General features: G+C 38.6%; 1 protein-coding gene across 4 annotated transcripts in view; it reads left to right on the forward strand.

Annotated features, from left to right (window-relative positions):
- Window positions 1-13,042, forward strand: part of USP54 (ubiquitin specific peptidase 54) — a 103,356-nt gene that overhangs the window by 51,887 nt on the left and 38,427 nt on the right. For all 4 annotated transcript variants that reach the window (XM_054205970.1, XM_054205971.1, XM_054205972.1 and 1 more), the window contains exons 3-4: window positions 1,837-1,929; window positions 11,956-12,090. In XM_054205970.1, the coding sequence (XP_054061945.1) occupies window positions 1,837-1,929; window positions 11,956-12,090 (228 nt within the window). The remainder of the gene's footprint in view (window positions 1-1,836; window positions 1,930-11,955; window positions 12,091-13,042) is intronic.

Here is a 13,042-nt window from a genome sequence, read left to right on the forward strand (position 1 = left end):
AAATTGTAAGGTGTAATCACTGGCTGCCTCCTAATATTGAGTTACTGAACCTTGGTCAGAATTAAGTAGAGCCTAACATCAGCTGCATGCCATACAGGAAGGTGAAAGCCTACGACCTGGCCTTTAGTCTTGTACATAAACTGTTTTCTTCTAAAGCTCAAGAGAGGTAGGATACCAAAAAATACTTACAGTCAAAGCTGAATTTAAAAAAAACAAACAACAAGATGGTAATAATTTCATAAAATACATACTTCTGGAGTTTTTTATCTTCATTTTTTAACATTCAGTGTTAGTCTGAGAGACTCTTGAATGTTTGTTGCTCCTTACTATTTAGTATTTCTATAAACATTCAAGATAAACTCCAAAGGCAATTACATTGAAAAATTGGACTCGTTCCTAAACGTATTTTTTTTTTTTTTTTTGTCCTGTGAAGTCTGCAGTAGTTCTTCAGGAATGTTGTGTGTAATCAGATGGTTCCAAGGCTTATGTTGCCTCCCAGACCCTTAAGTATAGGGAGAGTTTGGCTATAAACATAGCCATGAAAATTCTGAAGTTTTGGGAAACTTTACAGATTTTACATATTCAGTAAAGGTGATTTTAAATATAATTTTGGGTAATATTTGTGTGCAATGGTTTCGTTAACAAGTTGTTTCAGCTGGGAGCACTCCTTGAAACCAGCACAATGTTTTTCACAGTGCTATATTTTTTTTCTAGCCAGTTGCTCTGAACAGATTAATCAGAAATAAGAAGTGTGGTCCCTCTGTGTATGCTAACAAAGCATTTAGCCACTCAAATGCCAGCCTGGACCTTGCTGCTCTGTCCGGAACCTGGCAGGACGTGATTGAGGTCAGGGCTTCTTTCAGTGTGAGTTTCTGCCTCCTGAAAGGCTGGTGGCTCTGAGGCTTACAAGAAGGTCCAGTTATTGTTAGTTGAAAATGAAATAGGCAGAACCAACCACATTTATATATAAAAAGCAGATTGTGAGACACCTTGGAGATTGGTATTGTTGCTATTTTACAGATATGAATTTAGATAGTTGTCCAAGATTGCACAGATTTAGTGGTAAAACTTAAGAATAAAACTTGGTGCTGTTACAGCAAATGTTGTCTCTCACTGTTGCTAACAGAACATGTAAAAGCTTACTTGCTTTTATATGCTGTGACCATACCTGGTAACAGACCTGGTCTTACCACCATACCTGTCCTGAGAGAAAAGTATAACTGCCCACACAAGTTAGGGTTAAAAATCTGCTGGTAATCATGGCATGTAAATACACTTACTAATGATAATATTGGGCATAACAGCTTTTAGTAATTTATTGTTTTGACTTGCAATAACTTAATGTGTATGCTGTTGGTGCTCCATTTTTCCAGTGTTTGGGCTTTCTGCTCAGAACAAGGAGGCTGGCTAGGAGGTGGAAGGATGGGTGAGTTTTGTGCCCAGCAGTCAGTGGGGTGTCATTGGCAGCTCTGGCCAGCCTCATGGTGCACAATGGCTGGCCGTGGTGGCAGCTTGGGCAAGCAGTCAGAGCAAGTGCTGTTTAAGCTGGCACTATCACACAGGCAAAGAAGAAAGCTTTTTTAATCTAAAAGCACATGGTGAGAAATTCAGAGGGATGTCCTACTGTAAATTAATGTATGTGGATGCTACAGCCGAGGAAGAAAGATGAAAGTGTAACCTTGCAGTTAGATAAGAGGCATCCCATTTTAAAGGTGATATTCACTGACATTAGTGTACTTCTGGGATCATTTAGCATGTGCGACTTTAGCCAGAGTTTTATGCAGCACTTTGTTTTACATATTCATAAAATTAGCTGTGCCTGGTTTTGTGTTTCAGGTTCTCTGGCACCTGGATATTTTTCGACGCAGTTTCCGGCAAATCACAACGCACAAATGTATGGGTGATTCTTGCATCTTCTGTGCTCTTAAGGTAAAAGTTGGAAATAAATTAAAACCAATTTTTTAAAAAATGGAACAGAAATATTTCCAATATTTGATTAATATGTGTAATCAAACTTGCATCTGTAAATTTGTAAGAGCAAAGGTAAATCTGGCCCAAGACACTCATAGTACTGCTTTTAAAATATGTACAAGCCAATAAATTGTGAAAATACTATAGCAAAGTTTCAGATGCAAAGACTCTTATCAAGGGAGTGTGGATCATTGTGAGCCTCCATGTTGTTTAAAAGATTAGTTCAGCCAGTAAAACATCAGTTTGCTTTGTTTTTTCTAATTTATCATTTGGTGTGTAAATATCATACTGTATACAGTTAGAATGATCTTCAGAAGTCACCTTTCCTTCAGAGCTACTTTAAATGTCAGCATGAGCATGGAGAAGGCCATTTAGCTTTAAGCCTTTCTGCTCAAAACGGTTGATTATGTAAGACTAAAAGGTATTTTCTACTGTAGATATTGATGTCTGCATTACATGGCTCAGCTCTTTGCGGTCTCTGTTTTAAAAAAACATCAATTCTGTTTATAGATACAGATACAATAACTGACTGTCATAGATGCTGCCTGGACAGTAAGATCTAGATGCTAGCTCTGATTCTGAGTATGGTTATGTACTTGAGTAAATTGTGCAATCCTACACGTCCATTTGTCTCTACCCATTGATTTTTAGCACTTCTGGTTTTTGTGCCCTCCTTTCTAAGTTTTGCTACTTCAAATCCACGGCTCCCTCTAACCTTGGGGGAGAAATGGTCGTGGTGCAAACACGATGAAAATACCAGCTTTAATCTTCCTGAGCAGTGAATTTTTTTCTGAGATTGGGACTGAGACATTTCCTTTGATCACAAATGGGTTGTAAAATCCAACTAAATATTTAAATTCATTGTGGGAGAATTTATTGTGTCATGAATTCTGTGTGCAGTAATGAAAAGGACAGACAGCATGTCTTACAAATATGGCAAAATAGAGAGTGCAAGGTTTAAATTAAGATCATCTGAAATTCACAGGCAGTACTTGTAGCATAATAGCTGTCTTACTACTTTTAAGTGACTTTACAGGTGCTCTGGTAGAGACAGGCTTTAAATGAGTTATCTAGTGAGTTTTTTGGACTGTTGTTGAGGGGGTTTCTCTTGCAAAAGAACAGCAAAGAGGAGGCTATTAAGGCATGAAAGAAGATAAGTTATTTCTTTCTGAAGGGCAATTTGTCTCAGGACATACTTGTTCAAACGATGAGACAGGATGATATTTACAACATATCATCAGAAGAGGATATAACAGTGAGTTAGGAGCAAGACAGCACATCTGAAGTGAGAAATACAGCTATCCAGACAAAGAAAAGATGGAGTATTAAATGTATCCCCTTCCTTACAGGGAAGCGGCAAGACTTAGGCAGGATCTGGTTTGAGTTCACTAAGTTCAGCGGGATAAATAATTTGAAGCTAATTCTTTGATCATTCCCTCGAGTATTGCCAAGTGATTGTTGGCATTTTTTGGTAGCCGAGATGAGTATAGAAAGAAAAGGATTTAGGAAATTATCGGGAATGTAAGCTCTTGCTGTTCTGGGGTTTAACCTAACAGCAAGATATGGCAAGGAAATACCAGGAGATCAGGCAGGTTCTGCCATTTGAATGAAAGTAGACTGGAGGCTGAGGCAGAGTTGAGAGGTTTTAGTATAAAGGTAACAGTTAAGTCTTTTTCTGAATAAGAGTACTGAAAAAGGGGGGGGAGATGTTATGGGAAAAAGGAGAGGATGGACCTTTGGGAACCGAAACTCTGGACAAAGATGCCTGCAGCCATATGCTTATTTTTTTAAATTAAGCAGCCTTTGAAAAAATTGCTGCTCTCTCTTCCTGCTCCCAGATATCTGCAAGGATTTAGTTTTTGTTTGCTTCCTATCTGAAGTTCTTACCAATGCCATGCTTAGCCAGAAGGTGTTACAACCCTTAGTTTCCAACAAAGCTATCAATGTTGCACCAAATCCTCAAGTACTTTTGAACATTTCAGAAAACTTGCATCTGGTTGTGTGCAGAATTCCTATAGCTCACAAAACTCAATGTGCAATAAAAAACTCTGAAGAAATGCATAAACAAGTAAAGAGTTATCTGGACAAGTATTTCTGAATATGAGCAGTAACCAATACCAAAGTAACCAAAGTAAATAAGTGAATTCCAACTGGCTTTAATCCAAACCAAAATGTTAGTGTGTTCTTTATCTACAGTCTGTACTTCATGGGAAATCTCAGTGTGTTCTACTCAAGCCTATTCCAGAACCTTCAGGAAGTTTACAGACATTTATTGTAAAACTATACAAGAGAACTGTTTTACTCCTGGTTCCATTATATTTGTAAAGCGTCTCACAATTTTATTTTTTTCTCTGGGTGATATTGTGACAAGTTTCCACCTTGATTCACTTGTGTAGAATGTTGATGTGTGTACATAAATATTTGAAAATTTCCCCCCATTTTTATATTGTTACCAGGTCAAATAATATTGTAAAGGTGAGTAGTAAACGGTGTCACGTAATGCTAAGTGAAATTGGGGATGCAGACCTCCCCTCATACCCCAAAAAAACCCAAACACCAGAAAAAAAGGCTGTTTTGCTTGCATGCAACTGAAAACTTATGGATACTAAGTGATAAAGGCATACAAAAGGGGTAGCCCCAAACCGTGGAGATGATCACATTCATCTTCAGAAACTTCAGGCAGTAGAGGGGGTGAAAAAAAGGCTGTTAAAGATATTTGCTTGGTCTCTGTTGCCCTCTGGATCAGTGTTCTCAAACTGCTCTTTTTCTTTTCCTCCTGTAAGAGTCTGGCTGGCTGGCACATGCTATGCGTAAACTTGTATGAGACAAATGGGATAATGGGCTTAATATTCACCTAATACTGCAAGCATCACCAAGAGCATGTTTCGTGTCCAAGTGCAGCAGGATCATCCCTTCCCTTTCTTGCTCATCTTCCCCTGCCCCAGCCCTCCCATCTGCTCTGGAAGCCTTTAACTGTTGTCCTGCCAGGGTAATACCAAGCTTGGCCTCCAGGTCTTTGACATCCTCTTTCTCTTGAATCTTGCCTTAGGCTTTGCTAAGATGGGGAGAAGATATGGCTGGATCCAGTGGGAACCCAAGAATTTGGAGCTCTATACCATTCGAAAATCTCCCATTAGGGTCTGGGGAGAGGTAATTAGCCTTGCATGCTGCCAGGTGGATCTACCCGAAATACCTGTCCAGACCAAGCAAGGAGGAGGCAGGACATGCTTGTGCTTCTCCAAAGCGTGCTGGCATGTTCAGAATCCAGCCTGGCCTGGGAAAGGAGCAGTGGGGGGAAGAGTCTACGTTGCGTCCCCCCTCCACTCCAGGTTCTCTTCACAGGTTACCAGATACCTCCTGTGTTGGTGCAGGGAGGGTTCACACTCTTCCCCTGCTTTGAACCATTGCTCTAAAGGTGACATTCTCTTCCCATGGACTTTAGAGGAAGATAGTCTTCACTAAGCTAAATTTAGTCTTTGAATAACAGCAAAGAAGTTATATTTTTTCCACACTTTCTTGGCTTGCTGCAACTGTTTCTAGGGATTCTGATGTCATACACAGTATTTACTGTAAATGCTCAGCTAGCTCTATAAATGTGATTTGTAATTTTAAATTTTTTTTTATAAAATGAGGAATCACAGGACAGTGATGTCATACTTGATATAACATCATGTTTTATTTTTATACCACATTGAAGACATCCATTGTGCAGATTATTGAAGTGATTTTAAAACTTGCAGTGCTACCTGGCAATGTTTATGTGGCTACAAAACGAACCTTGAAATCACTCCAGACATAAGTTCATTGGTTATTTTGAAGGAACCTTGCATCAACAGCTATAAAAAGACAAGGGTGAGCTGCAGACTGTGCTGGAATCCCAAACACAGTTCCTTAAGATGTGGCATTATTTAAGTGGTTTTTTTCAATACACAAGCTGTCCTTACCGCTATGTAGTTTGCCTGCCCTAACACTGGAACAGCTTTTTGATTTATTATTAATGTTGAAGTCTACTGTGTTGTGTTTTATTTTCCTTTTTCTAGAGTGTGACTTTGCTTTGGTGTTTGTTTACCACAGCTGGAAGAGGGCAGGAAGGGGGAAATCCGTCCACTGTACTGAGCATGCCACAGAGAGTTTGTTCTCCTTCCAGGGATTGTACTGGGAGCTCCATAGTGCCAGGATATAGGACAGAGTGTTTTTTGTCGTTTGCAAAGAAGAATGCTCTATTGATTGATAAATTCCAGTATGGCTGGTCTCTTTTCTAATTCAGTCATGTGCAACAAAAGCAGGAAGAACGTGGATTTTCTGTGTAGAAATTATGTTGTTTTCAAAGGTGAAAACTGAGAACAATAGGGTATTAGAAGGCTTTAAAGAAGTGGAATGTCTGTAGTTTTGTGGTTCTGATTAGCTACTTGATTGAGATGGAGGGAGTTGTTATGAAAAGTTCGTTATATGGTTGAGACAGTAATAAATTGGTTGCAAAGATTTCTCTTATTTTGTGCTTTTTTCCAAATCAGGATAGTATTTTAGGGTAAAACAGTAGTAAAACTATAGAAAATAATTACTTTCGTTGTTTAAACTTTTTTTTTCAATGGGCACTTGCGGTTAACTGCCTGACAAATAAACTTGTTCCTGAGTTAATAAACTCGTTATTGAAGCTTCCAAATAATGACTGCCTCTTTTGATCTTGATCAAGCAGTTAATAAATTGTCACCTAGTTGATGTGGACGCTCTTTGATTTGGATTTCTTTTCCTGACGCCCTCCTAAACAAAGCTCACAGAAAGTATATTTTTTTATTTGATTTTGGTAGTAGCCAGGATGCCTGACTGTACAGTCCATATTAGGGACCTTTGGGGTGCAGCGTGAGTAAAAACGGAAGAGAGATTGTAAAAGAAAGGAGTAATGGAAATCTGGGTTGATTGTTATCGGACTTGGAGGTCTGGAAAGAGATCCAAAGACACAAAACCAAATAGAGCCAGGATCATTTGCACGCTTGAAGGTGAATATAAAATGAGGAAATGTGGGGAAGAAAGTGAGCTAGTAGAAACACTGTGAGTGGAGGCTGATGCAGTTGCATGAGAGAAGTGATTTTAGCAGCCAGAATTTTTATTGAAACAGGTTGTTGTACTGCGTTAGAGGCTGCATCAGGAGAAGAGTGTGGTGTTTTGGATGAGAGGTTATGTACTGTAGACAAGAAAAAGAAGTCCCTTGAATGGAATGCAGAAAGAAGGTATGCTATTGAAATGGAGAGAAAGTTTTAAAAAAAAAAAATAAAAAATACTGTCAGAAGTGAGCGACAGCAAGAATAATATTGATATGAAGGGTGGTGAGAGAAGGATGAGGATTGGCCATGTTAATATTAGCAACTTTTGCTAAAAGGCAGAAACTGTTCATGTGGGGAATACTAAAGCATTTGGGGGGAACATTGTTTTGTTCTTTGAAATAAATACCATGCCACTAGAGCTGCAGCAATATCCCCACCCAGAAGGAACTTCTGCACAATGCTGGAAGAGAATAAATAGTTCTCAGAAAGCTGCCAAGGACAGAACTTGAATTTACAGTGCGTGGACACTGATCTGATTAAGTAACTGTTGCCTCTTGTCTTCAGCCATCAATTTATTCTTATGCCAGCCTGCTTCTACATGCTTGATTAAAAAATCATATGTGCATGTATATCAAGTCTGGGGTTTGTTTCATCGGTGTGGTTAGACACACATTGCAGATGTCAGTTTACCCCAAATAAATTGAGTACTTTTTTCCTAGGGAGAAAATGGATTCCAAACACTGATAATTTGGAGCAGATTCACAGATATTTCAGTTTTCCAAATCTTTAAAGCTTAAAAGAACTCTAAAATGTCAATCCCATGAATTACTTCAAAAAATACTTACTATCTTTATTCTCTAACCAATTGAAGAACAACTCTATTTATGATCATGGACGTGAATTTTAGCATTCTGAAATAGAAAGCCAGCTTTTAACTTGAATAGTTGTATGATAAAGATTCCTGGTCTGAAACCTTAGGTTGTTTTCTTTTGAAGCTTTAGAAAGTTATGTTGATTGCCCACACTTCCCAGACTGGAGGAGATTATTTTGGGAGACCACTGACTCCGCAAGCCTTTTGTATGTCAAAAGCCCAGAGCTGTAGTAGAAAGGACACAAAGCTTCCAGTTACAAAACTAGGAAAAAAACCTTCTGAATGGTAATAAGCCAAGTGAGGCCCTACAGTAGATTGCCTGGGATGGTTAAGGAATTTCCACATTTGGATGCCCCTGAGAGCCAGCTGGTGAAAGATCAACTATGTAATTGTAGTCGATCTTGACTTAGTACTTGGGGAAGTACTAGCTGCAACTGGGGGGACTTTGGCCATTTATTCCTCTTAAAGAATGTTTGTGCTTCCTGATTCTGCTGTCTCTGCCACTCTTTCCAGACCTTTGAAGATCTGTAGGGAAGGGGATATGGAAGAATATGGGCTTCCTTTTCATATAGACCTCAGGAATGCAGTGTAACCAGAAGGCATACTTCATGTCTGAAAAATCCCTTGCTCATGCTGTTCTCTGTCTTGGCTTGTAAGACTTACTGACATGCCAAGAATAGGTCATCAGTGTAGAATTCAAAGTACTGCTGCTAATTCAATATTAGTAATTGCTCAGGTTTTATGTTAAGCTAATATATGTTGTGTTTTGGTGGGGTTTTTTTTGTTCTGCATCCTTGATTTTAATTACTGAAAACTGGTAAGATAGGAGAGACTTACCTTGTTCATGAAGCTTTTAGCAGTGTCTTTTCATATTGTTGCTGCTGTTAGGGAAACGCTCATTTGTGTTGGAATGTGCTCATTCAGAGAGATTGTCAGTGTGGTGCATACTCTAATGGGATTTTCACTATCTTCAAATTCAGGTAAAGAAGTTTTTGAGAGAGAACAACAAAGTTTAAATGTTTCATATGTAAAGTTCTCATTAAGTTCCAGAAGCACTTGTAGAAAAGGTGTCATGAAAACTTCCTGGGGCAGAATCAGCAGGGCTTTCCTGGTCTGGCCTGGACCTGTATATAGAACAAATACGTTAGTGATTAACAGTATCACTCAAGGGCAAGACCTGCAATGAAGGAGAGAGATCTGACTTAGATAACTTAAAGTGGTGAAACTGCAGGAAATGCCACACCTGTCCATCTAAGGCTGAGGGACAAGAAAGACCTGTTCTGAAGGCGAGCAAAGAACCTATCTTGAAAATAAGGAAAAAGGGAAACAACCCCACCTCCCCCCCAGAAAAAAACACCCTAACCCCCACCTCAAAAACCCTGACCAAAACTCAGTGAAAACCAAAACCCCCTGTGTTTAAAGTACTTTTGACCCCATTTGAGATGCTTTTGGGACTTCCTGTAGGCGCTGTGTTCCAGTGTGCTCTAAACTGCACTGTGCAATGACATGATAAGATTTTTCCTCATAATGTAAATAAGACTGTACCGTTGTGTACTATGTCACTACAAATTTTAGAAATCATTCTTCTATATAATATTGGGATATTTTAATCCTTGACTTTTACATACTAGAGTTCTTCACAGAATTCTTTGATATTAATTAATTACTTCTGTGGTTGTGGTAACAAATTTCAGTTTTCTGCTGTTTAATGAAAGGTTTTTTTGGTTTTAATTGTGAAGGCTCTAATTATTTTGTGATGCAAAAAAAATTAAAATGCAGGATCTTGTGGAAAAACATTTGCTTATAATCATCAGGATCACTTTTTCCTTACTGGATCTCTTTATGTTAACTAGTAGGTATGTTATGAGTAAAAGTAAAGCATACTCTTTTTTTTTTTTTAAAGATGGAAATTTAAAATATGAGGTTTGGATTGCTTGCTTGCTTCTGCTTTTACCTAGTTTGGAGCCTGCATTGATTCTCTCCTCCCCACCAAGAGTGCAGAGCCATTTCAGAGCTGTCATTGAAGTAAATCACAATCACGTCCTGTCCATCAGTTCCCTGCAGTGAGGTTGCCTGCCAGTCATTATGCGAGTGCCTCAACTTCCAGATCTATGACGTGAGATTGATGATAACCAGAATACACACATTTCTAAAGCACAGTTGTGAATATTTTTGAGTGCTCTTAAATTATTTAATATAAAGTGCTGAAGCAGGATGGAATTATGATTTATTGCCCTTTTATTTTTTCTGAGGTCCAGTGAAATGAGAAAATTTACTAATGAAACATGAAACTTGCTCTGTTATCAGAGTGACAGAAATGGGAATCAAGGTTGTTAAGTACAGAGACTTTGTCATTCTTCCAATTTTTATATATGTATATGTAGAAGGGAACTGAGGAGAGGTATTGTGTGTAATTCACGAAGTGTGAGACTTACTGCCTCACAGCCTTCTCTTTCCTCATAGTTCATTGATACCCTAATAAAGGCAATATTGGAAGAGCTATGGGATTCAGCACAGTGGGCCTTTACCCATGAATGAGCACCATAAGGACTACCAAAATAAAAATAGCCGTAAAGAGAGATGGGTCTTTAACATCTGTATTAGATAATATGTCAACACTATAAATTGTACTGTTCCTATGGCCAGAAAAGGCAGGGGCATGGAGGTTGGTTTGCCGGCTGTGCAGTGACAGCTGTCTTCTGCACTCTTTCAGCTTCTTCAAAGCAGCCGAGATTGTACAGTTTGGCAAACCTTCTCCCAGTTTACCTGCTTGCTTCCTAATAAGAAGCAAACATGAATAGTTAAAGGAGAGAGAGATTCAGCTTTTTTATTTCCAATTAACATAGATCCTGAGTATAGTGGGGAGAAGCTTTCTGTAATAAAGGGAGAAAGTAATACATAAATCAACGTCACTACAGATTCTCGCTATAGATTTGAAAGAAAACCAAACTGGCAAACTAGTTTGAAGCTGGCTTTCTCCTTGTTTGACTAAATTCAGAAGGCAGAAAAGCCAAGTGGTGCAAGATTGAAGATAATCCTTTTTTTCTCTTCCAGTAAGAATGGAGCTTTCTGCAATCTTTAGGGAAATTGTGAGGAAAGTTTTACAGGAAAGGACAAGCAGAATTTTGAGATTGACGCGGATGGAGGTAGAAAGTAGAGCGGAGTGGTGATGAAGACAGAATGGTCTTGTATGAAAATAAGGGCTAGAAGTTTCTACTTAAACTGAGGATCTTGCATACAGAATTGTGATCCTGTTTTTGTAGGAGGGCACAATGAAAGTTAAGTAACTGTTCAGAAGATCTTTTGGATATCTCGCATATACACACACACACAAAATAAAAGCAGGTTTTTAGTCAGTTGGGAATATATACTGAACTTTCGTGCATATAACCCACACTTGCAACAATAATGCCTCTTTGTAGAAGTACTTGTCCTTGCAAATGATTACCCAGATGACCTGTGAGTTACAGTTATGAAAATGCGGGTTTATGGCCATACATAGGAACTGCTGCTCATGTTGTGCCTTTTCCCTCCTGCATGCTAACCCAAAAATAATCTAATTCTTACGTACTTCTTAGAATTCCTGGAAGGTAAATTCCTTAGGGTGCAGGCAGCAGATTGTGGCTGTTTAAGGGCTAAGATGTTCAGAAAGAGTTGTTTGAAAGAGGAAAGAAGGTGGCACATATAAGAGGAAAGCTACCAAGGTGGGAGTGAAAAAGTGAACTGGAGAGGGAGAAATAGGAAGAAGTAGTGTGGAGGTTTTGGTGTCCATTGTATTTGCTTCAGGAATCAAATTTGCAGTAAGATCCGAGGGGGACTGACACTGAAGGAAACTTACCCATAAGCTCCCCACCCTCCCTTGTATGTGTGAAAGGAAAGGAAGGAATACACAAAGGTGGATATGATTTCAAAGGAGGAACTTTTAGGATTTTCTCATGCGGTCCCTGTACAATACAAATATCTGTGTGTTGTTTGGTCAAAGTGAGTTAAAGGTTTGTTGGTTTTTTTCAGATACCTTGAGCAATGTTTTGAAAATACAGTAACTTAACTATCTTTTTGTTTTCTTGCTAGAGTATCTTCAACCAGTTTCAATGTAGCAGTGAGAAGGTACTGCCTTCTGATGCCCTGCGCACTGCTCTTGCAAAGACATTTCAGGATGAGCAACGCTTCCAGCTGGGCATCATGGATGATGCTGCTGAATGTTTTGTGAGTGTAACTGAAAGATGGTTTGACAGGCATAGATGGGAACCCCCACTACACAATCTTGTTGTTTGTTTGTTTTTCATTTCTCCCCAGATTCCAGGAGACCTTGCATGTGTGGCCTCAAAAAGCCCACAGAGAGATCCCTGATCTTGAAGTGATCCATTGGGGAACCAGTATTTGGTTTGAGGGTCATCACTAATAATTTTTAAATGGAAACATCAATGTTATCCATTTTTACAGTTACTTTTGCATATGTAATTCTTGCAATCTCAAGTGTTTCTTGAATATGAATTATGAAAAAAAATTGCACTGCAAGAATGATCCAGGATTCTTTTTAGGATTTTAAGGATCACCTCAAAAGAGTGAAAGGACATTTTGTTTGCTAGTTATTCTGAAATTGTTTTCACAAACTCTAGTTAAAGGAAAGTAAAAACACATAAATAAACCAAACACAACCCAACACAGCTGTCTATGTTTGTAAGTGAGGTAAGCAACAGTAAAACGGATCATCTCCAGATATTTCTGTTGCTGTATTTGTAATCCATCTGACAATTTTTTTTTTTTAAATCTGGTTATCTCACCAGTGTGTTTGGGAGATGGCTTTTACATGAATCTTGTATCCCTAGGTTTACCCACCTGCTTTATTGTTATACTCAAACTCTTTCTCAGCATACATTATGTTAAGATTTTATTTTTATCCACATTTCCTTCTTTTCCTTCTTCAGTCTCCTAAATTTCTTTAATTTAACAAGGAGGTATTTTTGTCTTGCTGACTTGTTGGCTGCTGCCCTCTTTGGAAATGATGGTGTCTGTAGGGTGGCCCAAGTGTGTTTGTATCCTACTTGGTTGTTAACAAAGATGTTAATTCTTAACCAAATTACAAACATACTGGATTTACTACTGCAAGGTAAAACTTCTCTTAGGTAAAGCACTTATCAGAGTGGAGTCCTTCCTA

This window comes from Rissa tridactyla, chromosome 6 (assembly GCF_028500815.1).
Source record: "Rissa tridactyla isolate bRisTri1 chromosome 6, bRisTri1.patW.cur.20221130, whole genome shotgun sequence".
Lineage (NCBI taxonomy): Eukaryota > Metazoa > Chordata > Aves > Charadriiformes > Laridae > Rissa > Rissa tridactyla.